The 21,358-nt window shown below is 50.5% G+C and overlaps 6 protein-coding genes across 6 annotated transcripts; 5 read left to right on the top strand and 1 right to left on the bottom strand.

The window, feature by feature from the left end:
• Window positions 1-5,240: 5,240 nt before the first annotated feature.
• Window positions 5,241-6,101, top strand: TGAM01_v202206 (endo-beta-1,3-glucanase; the record flags this gene model as incomplete). The annotated part of the gene is made up of 1 exon (XM_018800421.2): window positions 5,241-6,101. The coding sequence occupies one exon, from the start codon at window positions 5,241-5,243 to the stop codon at window positions 6,099-6,101; it is 861 nt and encodes a 286-aa protein (XP_018666563.2).
• A 684-nt stretch (window positions 6,102-6,785) lies between these two features.
• On the top strand, window positions 6,786-7,529 carry TGAM01_v202205 (murein transglycosylase; the record flags this gene model as incomplete). Its single annotated transcript, XM_024548949.1, has 1 exon — window positions 6,786-7,529. One exon carries the CDS (start codon window positions 6,786-6,788, stop codon window positions 7,527-7,529), a length of 744 nt encoding a protein of 247 aa, XP_024406352.1.
• A 771-nt stretch (window positions 7,530-8,300) lies between these two features.
• On the bottom strand, window positions 8,301-9,271 carry TGAM01_v202204 (hypothetical protein; the record flags this gene model as incomplete). Its single annotated transcript, XM_018800420.1, has 3 exons — window positions 8,301-8,445; window positions 8,521-8,734; window positions 8,842-9,271. 3 exons carry the CDS (start codon window positions 9,269-9,271, stop codon window positions 8,301-8,303), a joined length of 789 nt encoding a protein of 262 aa, XP_018666562.1.
• Window positions 9,272-11,530: 2,259 nt separating this feature from the next.
• On the top strand, window positions 11,531-13,543 carry TGAM01_v202203 (hypothetical protein; the record flags this gene model as incomplete). Its single annotated transcript, XM_018800419.1, has 2 exons — window positions 11,531-12,194; window positions 12,300-13,543. 2 exons carry the CDS (start codon window positions 11,531-11,533, stop codon window positions 13,541-13,543), a joined length of 1,908 nt encoding a protein of 635 aa, XP_018666561.1.
• A 952-nt stretch (window positions 13,544-14,495) lies between these two features.
• On the top strand, window positions 14,496-16,459 carry TGAM01_v202202 (glycosyltransferase family 20; the record flags this gene model as incomplete). Its single annotated transcript, XM_018800418.1, has 2 exons — window positions 14,496-14,861; window positions 14,921-16,459. 2 exons carry the CDS (start codon window positions 14,496-14,498, stop codon window positions 16,457-16,459), a joined length of 1,905 nt encoding a protein of 634 aa, XP_018666560.1.
• A 2,675-nt stretch (window positions 16,460-19,134) lies between these two features.
• TGAM01_v202201 (hypothetical protein) lies at window positions 19,135-20,115 on the top strand (the record flags this gene model as incomplete). The annotated part of the gene is made up of 4 exons (XM_024548948.1): window positions 19,135-19,161; window positions 19,686-19,736; window positions 19,828-19,915; window positions 19,973-20,115. The coding sequence occupies 4 exons, from the start codon at window positions 19,135-19,137 to the stop codon at window positions 20,113-20,115; spliced, it is 309 nt and encodes a 102-aa protein (XP_024406351.1).
• Between the last annotated feature and the right edge of the window lie 1,243 nt (window positions 20,116-21,358).

The raw sequence follows: 21,358 nt of genomic DNA, 5'->3' as shown, positions 1-21,358 counted from the left end.
ACACCGCTTGGATCTGTTTTCCCGAGTATTTTCCCGTTCGTCACCTGGGCTGAGACAGAAGCTGATTACCAAAGTGTCTCGGCAATACGAGGCTCTCCAAGCTTGTCATGTTCGGCAACATATCTCTAGCGTATCTTTCGCTCAAAAGGTGCTATGCAAGGGGTGGCAAGGTTGAAGCTTGTTCCCGCAAGCCGAGGCTCGCATCACTCAAGGCAGTAGGAGTTACGACAGTTGTTCAATCTCCAGAGCGGATAGTATGTCATATGGTGATCCTTTTGACATTTTCAATACAGTTCATTGTTGCACGGCAAGAGTAGAATTACACTACGAAATAATGGCCAAAAGCTGCTCGGTGCCGCGGAAACCCCAATCTTGATGGCCACCATGCATACGCAATAGCGTCACACCCATATTGAGCTCAAGAGGTTACGACAGTTTAGCATCCGCCTGAGATATAAGCTTAGCCGAGCTCTCTAAATCAATCTGGGCAATTGCCAGGCTGCCATGTTTTTTGTGCATAGAAGGCGTTTCCACAGCCCCATTTAGTCCATCTAGCACTCGTGATGGTGGCGCTATCCTCGACGCCGAAAACGGTGTCACCGACGAGAACTGCCGTAAGGGCTATACCTAATTGAAGGCACCTGACCAATATATTTTTGTTTCTTATCAACTAATCAAGTTTTTGTATTGCCTAACTAGGCATTACATCCTCCAATAGTGGATGAGAATAATACCAAAACCCCGAACGTTATTCTCTTTCGGGGTACTATGTGGTATGCAGTTGTCAAGAGCTGCCAAGTGCCGAGTTCAAAAGTCAACACCACCACGTGGATGGATTCGATCTTCTCTCTTCCTTGCTTTTCCCCAAAGTCTACGGGGCTTTTAACCGACACGGAGATTGTTGACCAATAGGACGTGTCTCAAGAGCATGGCAAGTGGCTTTCTCATCCCTATCGGAGAAGGCTTGTTTAGCTAACTCTTTCCAGAGAATTCTCCGAGAGTTTCCACCCAATTGCGACGGACAGGAGACGTCAAAGCTAGGAGTTTTGGGAAGCAAAAGAATTTCCGTTGGTACCCGACACCATTGTAGCCCGACATTTCTTTGATACAAAGATGGCTGTGAGAGTCGACCATATCGGTTTTTGCAAGACATGGCGAGATTCAAGACACGAGCGGCTGAACATGAGTCGAAACTTGACAAGGGACAAGAGACAACAATGAAGGGCAAAAGCGAAGAATACATCCATGCATCTATATCGGCTACCCGTGCTGCGAGAACTTTAACACGGACCTATATTTCCCTTCTTCACTAGTTGCCAAGCGAGCCACGTGAAGAGATCCATCGACAAAGCCTAGCACGAGAAAACCTTGTAAATATTCGATGCCGCGATACGCGTGTTTTCATACTAGGCAGCATGATCTTGCTGGGGACCATGGACCCTCACTTGCGGCCGTGACCAGCATGAAAGAGAGGCAAACATCGGTACGCAATAACTAGGCCTGCGGTGACATGCCCAGCCTGATGGACATGCAGCAGGGATAATTTGGAATAATCCTTACAACTGCTTGCCGAGCTGCTCTTATCAATGTGGGCGAGGCAATAGCGTTGATCCTTTTACAAAAGACAAAAGGTTTCCCGAGATCTGAAGTGGGATACTACCCACAAGCTCCATCGGGATAATACCTCTATCGGGAATTGATGCAAGCAACGATGGATGATTAGCTAAACCGTTTCCAACATTCTATTCTCTGAATGGAACTTTGCTTAGACCCGAGTGCTTATGTGATGATTAGCGAAGCTCGTAAGCATCTTGCCAAAGACGGGATCGGAAATTTGCTAGTAACAGAAGCTTGTCTATGGAAAACGAGACTATGGGCAGCTCAGCCCACAAAATTCACCATCCCACGCCGTTTCTTTCTCCCTGGAGCAAGGTAGCATGATCAACAAAGGGTCCCGGCGCCGGTGGGCTAATATTCGAGCCGTCAATAACACGTCATGTTGTAGGGCTATAGGTGGGATGCATTAACGTGTGAGTTGCTTGGCGTTTGATCTGCTGTATCTGATTGATTTGCAGTGGCTCTATTTGAGGTCTTTCCCGTCGTCCGTACTGAGCCCCAATTCGATGAAGCCCTGCAGGTATGGGGCCAGAGGAGCTCTTCTTTAACTACCGTCCTTGCATGTTGTTTTTATCTAGACCGAGGGACTCCTAGAGACCAAGTGCCGGATAACGAGCATGGAACCAGGATGCCAAGTAGTATCATGCATCGTGCCAAGATTAGTTACAAGCAGCTTCTCAGCTCCTCATTACTTGGGTAGGAGCTAGATCAGTGGAGGCGGCGGATGGTCGACGACGCCATGGTCGCTTTATAATCCCTCCGTTGTCTTCTATTTTTGTATCTGGGGCTGAGCCTCGCCCCTCTTCGATCGTTGCAGGCAAGGCAAGTAATGCCGTCTGGTGGCATCATATCCACTGCCAAGAGCTGGAAGCACCAGAGAGTGAATAAGAGCGCTCGCCTTCTCCCATTCCGTCCAACAAAATACATGTATAAACCATGAATGGACAAAACGGCACAACACACAAGACAGGAGACTTTTGACTTTTATATCGCCCGTACGCTGCAGAAGTGACAGAACGCCAAGGGCTCAAGATAGGGCGCTGGTGGAGGCTGGCGGCAGCGCTAATCGCCTTGGTGGATAAAGTCTCACGCATTGGCGTTGCCGTTCAGGGCAATTTTCATCTGCTTTCCCTGTGTGATTTGAGCCTAGCTGCTGAAGCTGCTGTCTTGGCTTCGTCGCGTGCTACAGAGAGCATGGGGAAAACAAGGCAGTTGACCTCAGTAGCTGTGATCTCTAAGAGCGTGCAGTAGTAGGTGGACATGGATATGGATGCTGATGCACCGTATGTACGATCTAAACTAGATGGCCGGCTCTAATTAAAAGCGAGAAATTTCGAGGCTGGGCTTGCTCACTCTGTAGTAGATATTCGTAAGCAGACGCATAAAAAAGCAAAAGGTTCAGATGTCTTTTATTTTCGTATTAAATAGAGTGATGCTGCATGTTTGAAAGCGTCGACGTGTCCCCCAACGCACCCACGAGAAGTGCCTGGTAAAGGCTAAAATGACACCTACAGGCAAAAGGAAAGTTTACGAGGGGGCGCCAGCCATAGTTCCACGGCTCAGAATGCCGAGGCGCCTTCAAAGCGTGACCACGCAAAGTTGACAGGCGCCTCTTCGTGAAAAGGCGTTGAATTGGACATTTGTTTTGGAAACATTTCCTGGCTGATCAATGATCAAATCGCAGATTTGATTCTCATTTGCGACTTGCATCGATGACGAATATGTGCTTTAATCGACTAGAATTGGAACGACATCTTCGAAACGTGCGCCGAAGACCAACAATGGGCGCAGCGGCACTGCGGCCGCGACAGATACTTGATGTTGTGATTCGCAATGACAATTTATATTTAGCACGCCGTGCCTGCAAACAAAGTGCTGACACTTCTACTCATACGAAGCAATGATCCGTTTATGCTTTTTGCGCTGCGGGCATCGCTGAAAGCTTCATTCTCGGCGCCCTCGTCTATCCCGCTATTCCCGCATCTCAACATTTTTGCTCATGCAGTCTCACTCTATGATTTTATTTTCCCAATCTGCCGCTCATTTTAGGCGGCTTTGACAAAATACGAAGAATGAATAAATGCCATGCTTAGATGAGACATACGAGGGGGAGAAAATCTGGGGGAACGAGCGAGATGTCGCCGGTGCCCCACAGGCCTGGGCCCAGACAGTACCAATAACGGCACAGGGGACAATGGCTTTGATTCTTGCGCCTCAACCACCAGCTTAGAGGCCGTGAAAGCGCATCTATAGAGGAACCGTGACCGCTGCAATCGATGCTGCCTGGAGAATAATCGACCAGGACATTCTACTGAGCAGGATCTCCCTCCAGGATTAGCCTGGGTCGTACTGCCCGTAGATCCCCAGAGACCGAGAAACAGAAATCTCACCATCAGCCTCGCCCTCATTAGAATTCCACCCCCTGGCCGCCACAATAATCTCCCCGGCTCGTTTAGGCATGCCGCTACGGCCACTCTCAGTTAGCAGCCCATGCGGTTGACCTGCGCCATTGGGAATTAGCGGCAGCCCAGAAGGGCCTCAGCCGCCGCCGCAGTGGCCCTGGAGTGCATCAAATGATTTTCTGGTGCCAGGCAGCGGCTTAAAGCAGCTGAGCTTCAGCGGTCGTTATTAGCCAGTAGCCATTACGAGCTGCTAAGCAACGGGCTAATGTAGCATCGGGTTTGGGGGGGCCTGACCTTGCCGTGATGCCGATTTGCGAAACTCTGGCGCATCGCGAGCTGACGAAACTTGTCCCCTTCAACTTTTATTCTCTCGCTCTCTATTTTATCTGCTTTGTCGTCGTGTCTCTCTCTCTGCAGAGTGATTGAATAAAGAGGAAGACTTAGAAGCCAAACAGGTGGAGCGTTGCGTTCGGGCAGCTGCTTTGAGGTTTCTTTTGTTTCCATTCTCCCCACGCTCTCGTTTGTCTTCCTTTCCACGCTCTTTTCCCATCACAGTTGACACGACTAACTTGACGAGGCAATTCCAAGGCGACAGCAGCAGAGCATCGAGACGAGCCCTTTACAAGTCACTCACTTTGCAACTTCTTACGATCGCTGAACCAGCCTCTTCTCCCGGCTGCGTACCAAAGAACCGAGACTCGCCCATCGTCGTCGTCATCGTCTTTGATTCTCCCCTTTTCCCCAGGCCCTCTTTTTTCGTCTCCTCTGTCTCATCGTGCAGAGCTGCAGGTTCGCGCGGCCTGTGCTCACCCGCATCTCTGTGCGCCTCTTCTTTTTTCTTCACCCCGAATCCCTGTCGGTCAGCTACGTATTGGAGAAAGCAGCACCGCAACCTGCTCCTCACGAGATCCTCTTTTTTTTTCTTATCCCGTCTTTTAATCCAATCCAATTCATTGATCGGCGGTTGGCCCGCCACTGGGCTGGGTTCCTTTTTCAGATAGCTAAACAAAAAAAACTAAAGAGACAAAAAAAGGCGCGCATCAGATCGCCCTGAAGTTCAACCCACGCTCGTTGAGTCAATCGACGAAGCTGCAGCTTTTCTGCGACGATTTCGAACCCGCAATTGCAGTTTATCGGTTCCCCACGGCCTAAGTCGCGAAATATCTCGCCCAATTTGTCGCAAGAAATTCAATTGACTCTAAATCCCCGAGCTCGCCAGCCATGGAGCGCTACGGTGAGCACGGCTCCTCTCCTGAGAGAGAGCCTCTCGATGGCTATCAGGCTCCTCCTAGCCCTGCGTACCCCCCCGAGACTCCCTATCACGACAATGTCTCGCCTCAGCCTCACCACCGCCAGCCTCCTCCGCCCGTGCCCCAGCACCGGGACTACGACTACGAGAATGAATCCGACGAGGACCAGGTGCCTCCTCCGCCTCGGCACCAGGGCAACGCCGGCTACTTTGCCAGAGGCGATAATGGCCACAATGACGGGTATGCGCCACAGATCAGAATCAACTCCAACTCCCGTGGATACACCTTGAGTAACGTGACGCCCGGCTCTGACAACTTCAGCGATATGGCCGCGGGAGGCATGGCGGGCATCGCCTACGGCGTAGCAGAGCGAAACGCGCGCGAGAGCGGCATGCAGGCGATCCACGGCGGTCTTCCTCCTCCACCATCTCACGCTCGATATCCCGACGGCGGCAACGGCTACGGCAACGGCTACGGCTACGGTCCTGGCAACGGCGGCTACTACCACCCAGGCTCTGATGGAGTATCGGGCGCCAACAGCTCGCGCTCGCCCTCTCGCAGCGCCCGAGAGTCTCGCGGCGCACGAGACCCCTACGCCGACGACCACTATCCGCAGATGTATGCCGCGGGCTCTCGAAATAGCAATCCGATGCTCGGCATAGTCAATCCTAATGAGATTGTGGACGATGGCGACGAGGGGCTGGACTATTCTCGGCGTAGTCAGCGGAATTCCACCCTCGGCGCTGATGCGGCCAAGGGGGCTGCGGCGGTGACGACGGCGGCGGTTGGAGCTGGAGCGATTCGAAGTGCGTTGGGACGCAGTGGTGAGTGAAGAATCTCCTCTCTACCTTTGTATCCAAGTTACATCTACCATGTTACTGCCCGGCTTGCTCCCCGGCTTGTTCCCCCCCCCTTTGATATTCCTGTTTATCTGCTTCTTCTCTCTCTTCTTCTCCTTCTTACCCCCCTGAGGCTCTTAATAACAAATGTTTCGTGTTTAGCAAAAGCAGCCGAGGGCAAAGGCAATGGCACAGGAGCTGAAGCTGGTGGCATCTTTGACAATGGTAGCACCGAAGAAAAATCCGCCTGGATGGCACAGCATTCCTCCCAGAGCAAGAAATGGCGCTGGATCATCTCCATCATCGTCATCCTGTTGATTGTCGGCGGCGTCGTTGGCGGTGTCGTCGGAAGCCGCGTCGCCAACAAAAGCGGCAGCAAGTCTGGCAGCAGCAGCGGCAGCTCTAAAGGCGGCGGCAGTGGAAGTGGAAGTGGAAGTGGTGGGGGTGATGATGATGGCAGCGATCTTACCATCAACAGCCAAGAGATCAAGGATCTGCTCAACAATCCTGACCTGCACAAGGTCTTCCCCGGCATCGACTACACACCTCTGAATACTCAATATCCCGATTGCCTGAATGACCCCCCCTCTCAGAACAACATCACTCGCGATGTGGCTGTTCTCAGCCAGCTGACTAACAAGATCCGTCTCTACGGCACCGACTGCAACCAGACGCAGATGGTCCTCCATTCCATCTCTGCCCTCGAGATGACGAGCGATATCAAGGTCTGGATGGGTGTCTGGCAGGATAACAACGCCACCACCAATGCCCGCCAGCTCGCGCAAATGTGGGATATCCTTGACAAGTACGGTGATGACCCTTTTGAAGGCATCATCGTTGCCAACGAAGTGCTCTTCCGCAAGCAATTTACCGTGGCCAGCCTCGGCGAACTGCTCGACGACGTGCGAACCAACCTCACCAAGAAGAAGTACGATCTCCCAGTCGCTACCTCCGACCTGGGAGACGACTGGACTCAGGAACTCGCCGACGACAGCGATTACATCATGGCCAACGTCCACCCGTTCTTTAGTGGAACAACGGCGACCGAGGCTGCCGATTGGACGTACAGCTTCTGGAAGGGCCATGACGGCCCCTTTTGGAAGAAAGACACCTCCAAGAACATCATCTCCGAGACCGGTTGGCCCACGGGAGGCGGCAAAGACTGCGGCGGTCCCAGCACCTGTACAGACCCAGCCGTGGCCGGAATAGACGAACTCAACACTTTCATGGGTGATTGGGTCTGCCAGGCGCTGGAGAATGGCACAAACTACTTTTGGTTTGAGGCCTTTGACGAGCCGTGGAAGGTCATTTACAACACGGCCACCGAGGCGTGGGAGGACAAATGGGGCCTCATGGATGCCAACCGCAAGCTCAAAGACGGCGTCAAGATTCCCGACTGCGGCGGCAAGACAGTTTCATGAAGAACAAAAAAGAACAACTCCCCCCATCAAGATGATGAGGAGAGAAGGAGTACAAAGGGGAGAAACCAGAATTATTATTCGAGGATTACACCCTTTTGGAAACAACAAAAAAAGAAAAAACATCAAAAAGTAATATGTTCTTCTGCACGGCTGATTGATGATGACACATGACTGGGAGGGAAAATGGAGTTTTACCGATTCTATCTGTTTGTTTTTTAATCACTTTCTCACGCTATAGACCTTTAGAGTCTCTCTTGTGCGTGTTTCTTTCATTTCGATTTTTCTGCTTCGTCTTGCCCATATTGCCTTCTTTCTTCCCAATACTATGCTGGATTAATTGTTTACAGCTGGGATCATCACATATGGAGGGTATTCATGTCATTTACTGTTGTACTGTTGTACTGTTGTACTGTTGTACTTTGCTACTTTTTTAACTTTTTGTCTGCTGCGAGACATGGCATAGCACGCATGTATCGTATCATTTTCCACAGAGAAGGCTGGGCGTTTTAGGACAGAGCATGCGAGGTTACTTGTGTCTGTTTCTTTTTCTACATTTCCCCAAGGCGGGCATCTTTCATTTTCACACATGCAAAGCAGGCAAAACTTGTGTTTACTGTAAAATCTGGCATTGTACCGTTTTCCATTTCTCTAGCCTAAAGCTCCTATAAACTCCCTTAAAATGTGTATCTAAAACACATGCGACCGAAATGGGTATAAAATCATTAATAACAGACTGCTGCATAGTCTCGTGCATTGATTGTCTCGTCAGCGTCAAGTGGACGCCCAGTAGATGGAGGTGCCGTAGAAGATGTTCTTGCCAGGGGTCTCGGGGAAAGGAAACCTCTTGTGAGTTGTCTCCATGGCCTTGAGGAGGGCGAGGCTGTGATTCTCCTCCGCGGTCCAGCGGAAGCTTACACTAGGAACTAACAGTCAGTATCTAAAGCCCGAGAAACGACGCGGTGAAGAGGAAAGAAAGAGAGGAGAAACGTACTTGGACCAGACGTTCCAGCCGGTGCCAACGAATAGGGCGGGATACTCGCCATTCTTAAAGACTTGCGCGTAAATGTCCCGGTATAGGTGGATGCCAAAGACAAAGGTGGTGGAATCAACCTTGTCAAAGGCGGCGGGAGATTCGACAACCTCGTGACCCAAGGAGGTGATGAACTCAGCGTCGGACTCGTTGAAAGCAGGTTCCTGGAAGATGACTTTTATTTTGTTTTTGCACAACTTCTCTGAGCGTTTTCATTTTGCGTAAGCGAGATGGTCACTGCAAAGAAGGGATGAAGAGCACAAAGATGGAGATATAACTTACGAAGCTCATCGAGGATGATTGAAAATGCAGCAAATTGCATATGAGTTCTCTCCTTGGTGATCCAGCTTCCGTTGTCAGGATCAAACGAGCCGATGCCAAGGCAGATGGCCTTGGTGATGGGATCCTCAGAGCCTTTGATTTCGGCCTTGAACACGTTGATCAGGGCCTGGAGGACGCGGCACTCACGACTCTCCTTGTAGTCTCGGAGAATGTAGAAGTGCTGGCCGGCAATGGCTTCTTTGCTGGAGGAGGCGAGGATAGATCTGGGTCTCATAGTCGGCTGCGAGAGGATGGCCTTAACATCCGTAGGATCAGGGACCGGCTTGGGACGACCGCCCTTGCCCTTACGCACGGGGACGAGTGTCCACTCTTCTTCGGGAGGGTTCTGTTGAATTTCGGCCATCATCTCAGCAATCGCGGCGTCCTCCATCGCGGTTGATGAGAGGAAAGGAAATCAAAGAGGAAGAGGAAGAGAAGAGGGGAGGAGGGCTATATATAGGGCACCTCAGGCCTCAAGACATTCGTGAATTCAGCACCTCAGGCTGAAGGCATTCGCCAGGTGGTGGCAGTTGTGAGCAGTGTCTGCTATCAAAGTGATTTTCAACTGATATCCAACTGACATTCAAACAACAATGAATCAAACAGGTGTAAATTCCTGCTGCGAAATAGGAAAGGCGATGATGCCGCTGTCCCCGAAAAGGTCTAGCGCTGAACGCTTGACAGCGCACGGGCCACTTTCGAGAATTACAACTTGCACAGAAAAGAAGCTTGAGAAGGCGCAAAAAGAAGGGGAAAAGCACAGATAATGAAGGGCATTCTCGGTGGGTTTGTGGCTCTGTTTTGATTTTCTGGTGGTTACAATGAAGCGGCTTTATATACGATGTTGAGCACCTGCGAGGCTGAGCGTAGAGCATCCCGCTGGCAGGGCGATGGATCGATATAGACAATCGAGGCAGAGGTTGCTTTAAGCTCTTTTGACATATTACCGGTGCAGCACTTGTTGGTCCTAGTCTGATGCATGTCACACGGCGGCTCCCACTCTGTGCTCCCTATTCTATGAAGATAATTTCAATGCCAGGCACTTTGTAGGAATTCTGTAGGCTTGTATGGTAGTAGTGACCAGTAGTGGCTTGCGGTGAAATTGTACCCTTGAATGAAGGACGAATGATGAATTAAAAGCAATCCAATATGAAACGCTTGTTTCTTATGATCTTTGGAGGCAAACATTAGATATCCAGTTCCAGATTCTATCATCCAGCGCCCCAGCTATAGCTTTACAAGGTAGAGAGTCCACATACATGTGCAAAGGAAATGTACACCAGGCCTAGAAATAACAGCAGATGTAGTGGCAGTAGTAGCAGCAGCAATCTATGGATGCTATTAGTAGCCAGAATGCTGAATAGTACAGCTCGACGTCTTCTTGACGGTGGCAGCCGGTCTTTACAGTATTGAAACGGTGACTAAGTGTAATGACTGCTCACGAACCTCGAAAATCAAACAGCTTCAGGCAAACAGCTTCAGGCGTCCTATGACGATAATCATCTCTATAAGAAAAAAAGCTATTTCAAATATTCGGCGATAGGAAATATCCATCATTCATGATGCCGGAAAAGTCACTTGATTGATTTTTCGTCCTACAAAGCTGGATCAATTACATTCAATTGCAATCGCAAGCCCATCTGTGCAAGCTCGGCTTAGTCATCCGGTTTCTTTTCCACACGCCACGGAATTATACCAAGAAGCCGAAGTGTGATCCGGCAACTTGCACCAGGACCCCGGTCAATGAATTTCGGTCTACAAGTCTCAACCTCTCATTATGGCTACCGGTATTGCTACTTCTTGAAGTATACCGGCTTCAAGCCCCCATTGCTCCGCCAACTTCACGGCTTCCATTGCCCCGTGTCTTCTCCTCGCTCGGCTCATTCCGTTAGTTGCTCTTCACTCCAAATCTCCAAGTTTTAGCTCCTTGTTGGCTGACGCATTTGTGAATCTCAGGGTCCTACCCCAGACGAAGCCGTTTGCACCATGCTCGCCGTACGAGCGCTAAAGAATTCCCATCGACGCTATCTGCTACTAGCAGCAGCGGTAGCTCGCCATGGCTGAATTCCAGCCCAGACACAACAGAGTCCATTTGCCTCATTGAGTAGTTTTCCTCTGGAAAACTCTATCCTCTTGTGTTCAGTTCCCTATTGGCTCCATCATTCCTGCACAAGCGGATCTCTTGCAGGCGAGTTGTCGACAAGCTGGCTCATCCACCCGAGGCAAAAATCGGGCCTCTGCCAGCTCATTACTAAATGAGATCACAAGGTTATCGCCGAAAACCCCAACATAGCGAATAGCCCCCCATGCGACGGCATCCTACCGAACAGCGAGATTGCCAAAGACGGCCCACGGAGAGTGCTCATGTCGAATCATCCGTTGATTGTGACTGTGCTCTCAGATCCACCCCGGTTTCAAAGCCGATCCATCTCTGTCGTACGTGTTTGCTGCCGCCGTCATCATAGCGTTGCACCAGACGGAGAGGATTGGGGGTTCATCAAGCCGGCAGTTAGACTACAAATAACCTCTTGTCTGCCCGGGTTTTCAGATCTGATATATCCACTGGACTTTAGCTCTTTTCAAGTCGCAAGATTACAAGCTTTACATTGAGTCTTGAAACGTAGCTTAATCGACTTACTCCAACTTCGCCATGACGGCTCAACTCCACGCGCAGATCCCCACAGATAACCGCACAGCTTTTGGGTCTGTCAACATTCCTCCCGTTGTGTTCCCCAAGAATGCATCCGCTCCATCTCCAGACCTGGATGTGAGCGGCACCGCTACCACTGCAGTCGACGCGCTGAACGAAGCGCTGAAGAAGGCCGACTACTCGACTGCCGCCAAGCTCTTTGTCGACCAAGGCTATTGGAGAGACCACCTGGCTCTGACTTGGGAATTCCGCACGGTTCAAGGAACCCAGGGCATCACCAGCCTCCTGCAAGATAGCTCCAAGTCGAAAGATGGATTTCGCTTGAAGGAGGTTACAATAAATACGAGCTCGGCGGGGCGAGCACCCAAAGTGGCTGCTCTTGACGCCGAAGGCGAGGTTCCGGGAATCCAGTTCTTCATTACTTTTAAGACTGTGATTGGATCTGGAAACGGTGTCGCTAGACTGGTGAATGACAATGGAACCTGGAAATTCTTCTCAATATACACAGCCCTTGACGAAATCGACGGCCACCCAGAGCTGCTCGGTGAAAGACGACCCAAGGGAGTCAAGCATGGACAGAAGCGAGGCCCTCAGAACTGGGCTGAGACGAGACAACAAGAGATTACGTACCAGGGCGAGGCCCAGCCAGCTGTTATAATCATCGGTAAGGATTCTCACTTTGTTGCAATTACCTTCCTCAGGCATATGGGCATCGTTCTTGATCCTGTTGTTCTCACTGGCTTTTGCTAATATTATCACCGTCTACTAGGAGCTGGACAAGCTGGATTGACAGCGGCAGCTAGGCTAAAGGCAATTGGTGTCAATGCCTTGATCATTGAGGAAAATGGCCGCGTAGGGGACAACTGGCGAAAGCGCTACCACAATCTCGTGCTTCACGATACGGTTTGGTACCAGCACCTGCCGTACATTCCTTTCCCACCGCAATGGCCCATCTTTACTCCTAAAGACAAGCTGGCCACCTTTTTCGAGGCCTACGCAACTCTGCTCGAGCTGAATGTCTGGACAAAGACGAAGCTTGGAGATGTCAAGTGGGAGGATGCTACAAACAGCTGGTCTGTCACGGTGCAGCGACAAAAAGAAGACGGCACGACAGAGACACGGACTTTCCACCCGCATCACATCATCCAAGCTACCGGTCTCTCGGGATTCAAATTTGTGCCCAAGCTGAAAGGAATGGAAAATTTCAAGGGCGATCGTCTCTGCCACTCTTCAGATTTCCCCGGATCAACGCCGAATAGCACAGGAAAGAAGGCCGTCATCGTCGGTTGCTGCACTTCGGCCCACGATATTGCCCAGGATTACGTGGAAAACGGCTACGACGTGACTTTGGTCCAAAGATCAAGCACCTTTGTCGCATCATCTAAGTCTGTCAGTGATATCTTGTTGCGAGACTTTACAGAGGGTGGCCCTCCATTAGAGGATCTGGACTTGCTATTCCACAGCCAGCCCACCGCGGTGCTCAAGGCCCTGCATACGTCTTCTGCCAAGAAACAGACTGAGCATGACCGAGAAACCCTCGAGGGCTTACGTAAAGTCGGATTCAACGTGGATAGTGGTCCAGACGGTGCAGGCCTCCTGTTCAAGTACTTCCAGCTGGGAGGGCGCTACTACATCGACGTTGGTGCCTCCAAGCTGATTGTGGACGGCCAAATCAAGGTCAAGCAGGGCAAGGAGATTGCCGAAGTGCTCCCCAACGGTCTACGTTTCGAAGACGGCAGCGAGCTCGAGGCGGACGAGATCATCTTGGCCACGGGATACGGAAACATGCGAGAAAAGACCCGCGCCATGCTGGGAGATGCTGTTGCGGACAAGATTGGCGATGTCTGGGGTTTCGGTGAGGGAGGCGAGCTGCGCAACATCTTCCAGCGGACTGGCCATCCGGGTTTCTGGATCCACGGGAGCAGTCTGGCGCTGTGTCGGTACTACTCGAAGGCGTTGTCGCTGCAGATTAAGGGGCTTGAGGAAGGCTTGTACAAGTACGGCGAGAAATAGAGCTGGCAGCTACTGATTTGGTTATTCTGTGTATTAGTTATGGTTTATCTTTTTGATACGACGCTGATACTGAATTCAAAAATTGTTGTACTCGAGAGGATACACAGATGATAAAAGCTCGGTATTATTGTGACGGCGGAATGCCTGCGCCCCAACGCCACCATCAAAGTAAATGACGATCATAGATCCTTTTAGCTCATCAGCTACGCGTAGAGCAACGCGCGCCTATAGAGCACACTCCACTCACTTCACGGGAACAGCGCTGATTCGTTCACGCATATGTTTATCTCCGGCCCCTCCTTGGCCGCCCAAAGGCCACTTTTTTTCGTTTTCCCATTAGCTCCCCGTACCAATCATGACGTGTTCCATTGGCATGGAATTTCGTGCAATGCCGCCACTTTTAGGATGCTGTTGTACACATGCTATTTGGCATGGACCATGCCGTTGGTTCAACCACTAAGCTTCTGCATTTTTAGGCACTCTGATCCTGCCAATTTCCTATTGGATTTTGCCCCTACTGGATTTGCAGATTAAGCAAAGCCAGTGTGCGATATGATACAGAGACACGACTCGGCTGACGTCAACGACCGATGTGTGGCGGAGTTTGTGCTCCGGCGCAGCGAGTGAGACAGAGGATGGAAGGATGGAAAACGGAAGTGTGTAACGGCATCTTGAGATCATCAACTCAATTCGATGGGGCTTTTTGCCATTATCGCCCCAGAAAAATCGTTACTGGTCCGCTCTATTTCTCCATTATAGAAGGTATTACTGGTCACTGCGATTAAATCTGTCAATGGCTTGAGTTGGTTGGATGCTAGAAATAGAATATTAAGATTCTAGCGAAATCTATAAACCATTCTCGCTCCCACCTTTAGAGTATTCTATTTTACAGCCACGCTCATCTCGCCTCCCATTATTTTGTTCTTGTTTCCAATACATACTAGAATTCACAATGTCCAATACACCGTTTTCAGTGCCGCGCCATTCCAGTAGGCCAAGAATCCAGCAACGAACCGAGTCGCTTCTCCCGCCACACGAATCAAAGTCCATCACCAGCGTCCCAGTCACCCCAGGCATTTCTCAGGGCACATATCAGAGATATCCCGGTGGGACAGCAGCAACATTGAGAATACCTCAGTCCGCAAAATTGGGGTATTTTTCCGATTCAGTCCATTCTGCACAGTCTCAGGACGCCCAAACGCCCCTAAAATCAATTTCGAGTCAGCCGCAACACGAAGGAGCTGTTTTCAGCGGAAAGGTGCTCTCTGCCACATTCACTCTGCCCCAGGCGATCCAATACAGTCAAGGAGGGAAATGGGTAAGTGCTGGAAAGAAACTTCCGCGCGTTAGAGGGAGGTTTAGACTAACACGAAGCAGAAAGTATCACAGCAAACATATCATTGCTCCGCTCATTTGGATTCGCTCGCCTATCTTTCCTCCGATGATTGTGCCTGGGACCATACGGTCATTGCCTGGACAGGGGAGATATCCTGCACTTCGGCTGACGAAACGCCCCAAGCCTCGATTCCGATGCCAACGACCGCCACGCAGTGTGAGCAGCCTCTGAACGACGACGAGGCGACCGCAAAGGAAATCTTCGTCACCAACAAGAGCAAAACAAAGCTTGAAGAAATGCTATACCACAATAGTCCAATACGGACTCTGCCAGTTTGGCTTGCCGATGACCGTGACGTTACGGCGGATGGAATCAAGCTGAAGCAGCAATGGAGATGGAGACGCTATGCAGAGCACGATCTCTGCGCACTGTTCCATTACAAGCAACACCCTCCGACGAATGGCCGCAAGGCAGATGGTCGATGGGATGATTACTGCCGGGTAAACGAGGCGTATGCAGATCGAATCAGCAAAGCCTATCAGCCGGGAGACATTGTCGTGGTCCACGATCACTACTTGATGATTTTGCCAGAACTCCTTCGACAGCGCCATCCAGACATGCACATCATCTTCTATCTCGAATCCCCCTTTCCCACCAGCGAGCTCGTGCGGTGCCTGCATCGACGACAGGAAGTTCTTAAAGGCGTTCTTGGAGCAGACCTCATTTGTTTCCAGGCTTACCACTATGCGCAGCATTTCGCCAACTCATGCGAGAGAATCCTTGGCTATTCTGCGAGCAGTGAATGGGTAGATACCACCAGGGGGCGGGCCTACATGAGCGTCAATCCACTGGGCATCAACATCTCCAAAATCACTTCCTTGGCCTTTTCAGAATCGGTTGACAAAAAGTATAAAGAGTTGTGCAAGTTATTCGAGGGGACAAAAGTCGTCATTGGCTGCGACCCGATGGACCGTTTTGGGGGCGTCCACAAAAAACTCGAAGCATTCTCATACTTCTTGGAGCACCATCCAAAGTGGCAGGGCAAAGTTGTCCTACTACAAGTCACGGGCCCTGCCACAATGGAGGACGACGACGGCGAAAGCATTGCCTACGCCCGCAAGGTCAACGAACTCGTCAACTTGGTTAACCAAGACTACGGCTCGCTAGACTATGGTCCAGTGCAGCTACATAACCAGAAACTCTCGCAAGACGAGTACTTTGCTCTTTTGCGGCTTGGAGACGTCGCCATCAACACGTGCGTGAGAGAAGGCATGAGCACCACGAGCTTGGAATACATTGCCTGCCAGCGAGACAGTCGCGGGCCGCTCATCATTTCTGAATTCAGTGGAACGGCGAGCAATTTGGAAGAGGCGATTCAGATCAACCCGTGGGACATTGCACAGGTGGCGGATCAGATCAATAAGGCGTTGGTTATGACGCCGGAGAGACGGAGTCGGATGCATAAAGCCCTGTATAAGCGTGTTGTAGGGGACAATGTGCAGGTTTGCGTCAATGGTATGATTTCACGGCTGAAGAAGGTGTTGCGGGATCGTGAAGGACATGCGGAGTCTGTTGTCTGATATTCATTCACTATAGCTGGCCTATGGTGTTTACAATAGTAGGATTGGACCAGAGGATTAAGAAATAGAGGATTAAGAAATAGAGTGGAAATATTTACAGCTAGACAAGACAAATTACCATCACGGAGAGACGAAGACTGAATGATTATTGCCACCAGTTTGTATTGCCGCCTCCTACTACCCTTTATCCCATTTGCCCATCCTCCTTTCCACCTAATATCCCATCAACGTACCCGGAGGCCTCAGTAGATCCTCTAGCTAAACCCGACACCCTCTCCGCTTCCACCATGATTGTAATTTCCCTCCCATTCCAATTGTGATACTCAATCCATCCTAGCTCCAAGTTTGAGGCCTCAAAAGACTACCGAATACAATCCAGCCAAGCCAGGCTTGAGGCCTCAATAGACAACCCGGGAAGCTCTTATCGATGTTCGACACGAAGCCATCTTTATCTTCGGTTAGCCCTTTGTTGTTGGTTGTAAGAGCAAAGAAGACTCAGAAAAAGAGTCAAGAGGAAACTCAAGATCTGTAATGCCCTTGGATGTTCTGGACCGCACGCGCACTACACAGATAGAGCCTTCGAGCACTCTTGACCAGAAGACCTGGGTAATCTTGTTAATCTCCGTCGTTCTGGGGATAGAGCATTGCAATTCGGCTCCATACGAATCCGGCCAAGCTGGGCTTCCTGAGGCCTCAACAGACCATCCCGGAATGTTATTCTCGACGCCCGACACGAAACCCTCTCTGTCTTCGGTTAGCCCTTTATTGTTGCTTGAACTTGGGGGCTCGATATTGCCTTCATCCATCCTCCAACTTTAAATATGTAAGAAGCCCTTGTTGCTTAGTTGAACGTGGGCATTCGAGTTTATCAACACCAGTGGGCTATCTTTGGTAAGCAGAACTGGAGATGCGTGATGAACCGAGCGCGAGGTCAAAGTGCCAGAGTAGACGCTCATCAGACACCACAAAAGGCGCTGGTACATTTTGACAGTAGGACGGCGGCCATGGAAGTCAGAATCTACCAAGGACTGTGTAACAACTCGCTTGCCGAAAGCACTGGCCCTGAAATCGCGCATGTATTAGAACTGTAATTAGAACAAGGCTGGGTGATTGGATTGCTTACCATGAACAAGTATACACCGAGACCAACGGCAATGCTCGACCGAATCCGGCCAAGCTCGCAAGCCCAGTTGGACCAGCTGGATCAACGGTTATACGAAGTCGGAAGCAAGTTGGCCGCGAGTGTTCCGGACCGGGAAAACTCACCAGGCCCAGACACAATGAGGATTGACAGATTGAGAGCTCTTTCTCGATTCTTCGTCCTCAGGAGCAATCCTAAGAATAGAGTTCGTCGTCGCTAGATTCTTCAGAGACGTTTCCGCCTCCGTGCGGATTGACTTGAGCCTGTCTGCGATAATAAACGAGACGTCAACCTGCTAAACAGCCCATATTGCTCTGGCAGTACGCTGGCTTCTTAGAGAGATTATCGGCTCAAGCCGATCGGAAAGAGTAGGATGTTGATGGTGGTAGAAATTGTGGTATCAAGAGAAGGTGAGATATAGAAGAAAAAGAGCGAGGTAGAGAGGGGGACGTGGGAAATATATAGAAAAGCAGACGGATGAAAGTGGATGAAAAGCAAACAAGCAACCGCGTAAGCAAAGTTAGATTTACCTTTGCACTCCATTATTTGTCGTATTGCCTCAAGTCACCAAGTCATGCGGCCGAGCAGCTCCGTGGTCCCAGATCAGAGGCGAGTATAGCTTCGTGGCGGCGAAAGAATCCACTGTAAACAAACTCACTCTGTTGAGACCGATTGCCACAGTTACCATCAGCCATTGTCCCACAGGGTGGCGCTAGTATGGGTCTATGTTGGTGTTGGATGGATCCAACATTGATAAGCTGGAAGGCGGCTGAAGCTTGTCCTTGTGCGCTGAAGGGAACATTTCCTTTCGCTTCTAGGTTTGGCTATTCGAGTTTTTTCAGAACGGCGGACAGATTTCGAGGCAAAAGAGCTCGGGTTGTAGCATCGAAGTTTAAACCTTCGTTGATATGCTGTATGCGCGCCGGTTTAAATCATCTGTCGGCGAAGAAGTGAGAGCAGTGCTCAAATCGTGATGGGGGTTTCGAATCGGCACATGGCGGCGTGATAATCTGTGCGTAGCTGTTAGCAAATCTGGATGAGGATGATTCTCCAAACACTGGAAGATTTTTGGGGTCTATAGGAACGTGCCAGAGATGATGAAGTGGATTTTGTCTCTTTTGCCCGCGATGATGTTGTTGTCAGTAGCTTGCGTCGTAGAGAGGAAGGTGTCATTGTTTGTTTGTCGGCGAAAAAGGGTAGGAGCCGGGAATAGTTATCAAAGTTGTTCATCGCAAACAAGCGATATCCTGGCGACAATCCGTAGCTGAAAGAGGGCATTGTTAGATGGTAAATGCGGATAGTGGGAGCATGAAAGGCGGAAGTGCACGCTAGGAGGCATGCTGCCAGTGTATGCCTACGATCACATAGACAAAACACCGTACCAGCAGCACCTATACCGGCCGGAATTACACATTTGTGATTGTATGAATGCCAATATGTAGATAGTCCGTCGTAGTACCAGTATCTACGCGCGTTTATACGCCGTCTACACCTGAAAGACAATTCCCTTTGGTCTGTGTACTACGTAGATGCAATGGAGGGTCAAATACAACAAGAACCAGTCTCCGTGATACTACGATTCCACAGCCCCTGCATTCTAGCCCGCAAACGAAAACTCTCTTCTCCAAAAGGAGAACGCTCGAGACAGAGATAGCAGGCGAACTTCAGTGTCCTCCACTGAACCGCTACTCGGCACCTCCTGGACGACTCCTCAAGCTGCCACTGTCACTGCCCTTTAGTTAGAGCAGACGGCAGCTGCTGCTCTTTAGCACTGTCCTCACCGCCCTGTCGCAGCAACCGCCACTGTATCTTCCTCTTTAGTAGATTTCTCCTCCAGTCTTTGATTTCTTCCTCTTCTTTCCTTCATCGCTCTGCCACGAGCACCAAAAAACCACCACCACCACCAAAACCCCCCTCCCTCCACTCACAACATATTCTCCCTTCCCTCCTCTTTTCATTTTTCGTCACATCTTCTGCCTCGAGGAGGGGAGGGGGATTGGTCGGGCAAAGACCTCTCCAGGTAAGTCTTTTAAGTTCGCTTTTGTTCTTTTTCTTTGTCATATTTGAGTATCTTATACTGTTCAGAGCGATCGACATGAAGCTCTGGCAGCGGGTTGCAACGACTTTTTGACCAAGGTATGTACTCTCTCTCACATTCAACATCTGTGCTCGCCCATTTCCTCTACACTCCAGCCAGACAGAATACAACTAACATGTCCTTTTTCAGCTCGTCAGACTTCTTTCAGCTCGTCAGACTTCTTTCATGGCCTTTGTACCACCTGAATGGTGCGCATCACTCGTCATTCTTTTCTCCGGTAAGTGATTCCCAAAGTCTGTTCACGGCTGAGCTGCGTAGTCTGACCAGAGAGTAGCTACCAAAACACAATTTGCCTTTCTCCAGCCTCAGCTCACTCAGGCCACCACGACGGCCAAAGAGAACCATTTGCGACCACTGCCCCTGCTCAACAGAAACACCACATTGGGCTTTTCCTATATTGCTTATGGCTTTTCTTGAGGGATTGTGGGCATTGGCAAATTAACTAGAAGCATAATGGAGACGGGCAAACTTGATCGGGATACTACAGAGGGTGAATAATCGAGAGGAAAACTAGAATCGCAAGTCCAATGCATTACAGATGCTTTAAACCACTTCGCTCGAATGACGCCGCCATAGCGACTCAATGACTGCCAAGTAGCACTAGCTTTACGAGTTTTTGCAAGTTACCGTTATCCTTTAGCGCTTCCAGTCCGACAAAGCTATACATGTCAAGGCAGTCGTCTGATGAGCTCAAGAGAGTCGTCGTCGCATAGCAAAGAGCCCTAGGTAAGTACCTAGGTAGCAATTCTGGTTCCACTTCCACCGTCAGCTCCCCTGGCTAACCGCCGCCTGTCTTCTTAGCAGAGGATGGACAGCGGCTAGCAAATCGTATATCGGCTGATCGGACGCTCATCTTGCACGAAGTCTACGCCTGCGAGGGCTAGGGGATTAGAATGCCTGTCCGCGGCTTCGGTCCCTTTTTGCCGCAATAGCCGCTGTCGTGCCTGGATAGAACTACCTACTACTACGAGCATATCATCTCCGGGGCTGTTCTCTTGCTTGTACAAGTAGGTCAGAGCAGGTCGAGCCACCGTGGACAGATGCGGCAATATGTATGCTAACAAAAAGTTCGTGTTGAGAGAAAACTAGAACCATCACCATAGCATCGTGCCATCACATCCATATCAACGTGCATATGCGTGCTCTGCCAGACATCACCAACAATCACAAAAGAATCACCCCTCGTCACTGCAGTCTTCAACGGAAGCACATCCTGCGCCATTTCCCAGACAGGCAACGAGATATCGATCCACAACTGCAGCTGCTCCGTCCCAAAAGAAAACGCTCATCAACTTCGTTGTCTGCGATTGGGCCATCGCCGAGTGGCCGCCCTTGCATACTTCATCTGCAATCTGGTAAGGTGCCCTTTTAGCGCATGGCCCCATCCCGCTGGCGATTGGCTGGGGGATGTTCGCTCCGCAAAGCCCACCGGCTCGCGAAACTGACAGGGTTGTGGGCGCTTAATTCATTACACAGCCAAAGGGCCCGCGGGCCAACCAGCGTCGCCGGTTTCTCACATCAGCATTGTGACGCCTCAGAAAGCGCCACGGGAAGTTGATTGGCCTTGCCGGCAGCGCTGGATTCTCGATCCTTTTCCGTCTTGGCGTGCCGGCTCCTGCCTTGGATGGAGGAAAGGAGGAGGAGACAAGGAGAAACTTGG

Source organism: Trichoderma gamsii (assembly GCF_001481775.2).
Source record: "Trichoderma gamsii strain T6085 chromosome Unknown Scaffold_5.2, whole genome shotgun sequence".
NCBI lineage: Eukaryota > Fungi > Ascomycota > Sordariomycetes > Hypocreales > Hypocreaceae > Trichoderma > Trichoderma gamsii.
This window is presented reverse-complemented; position numbering and strand designations above follow the sequence as displayed.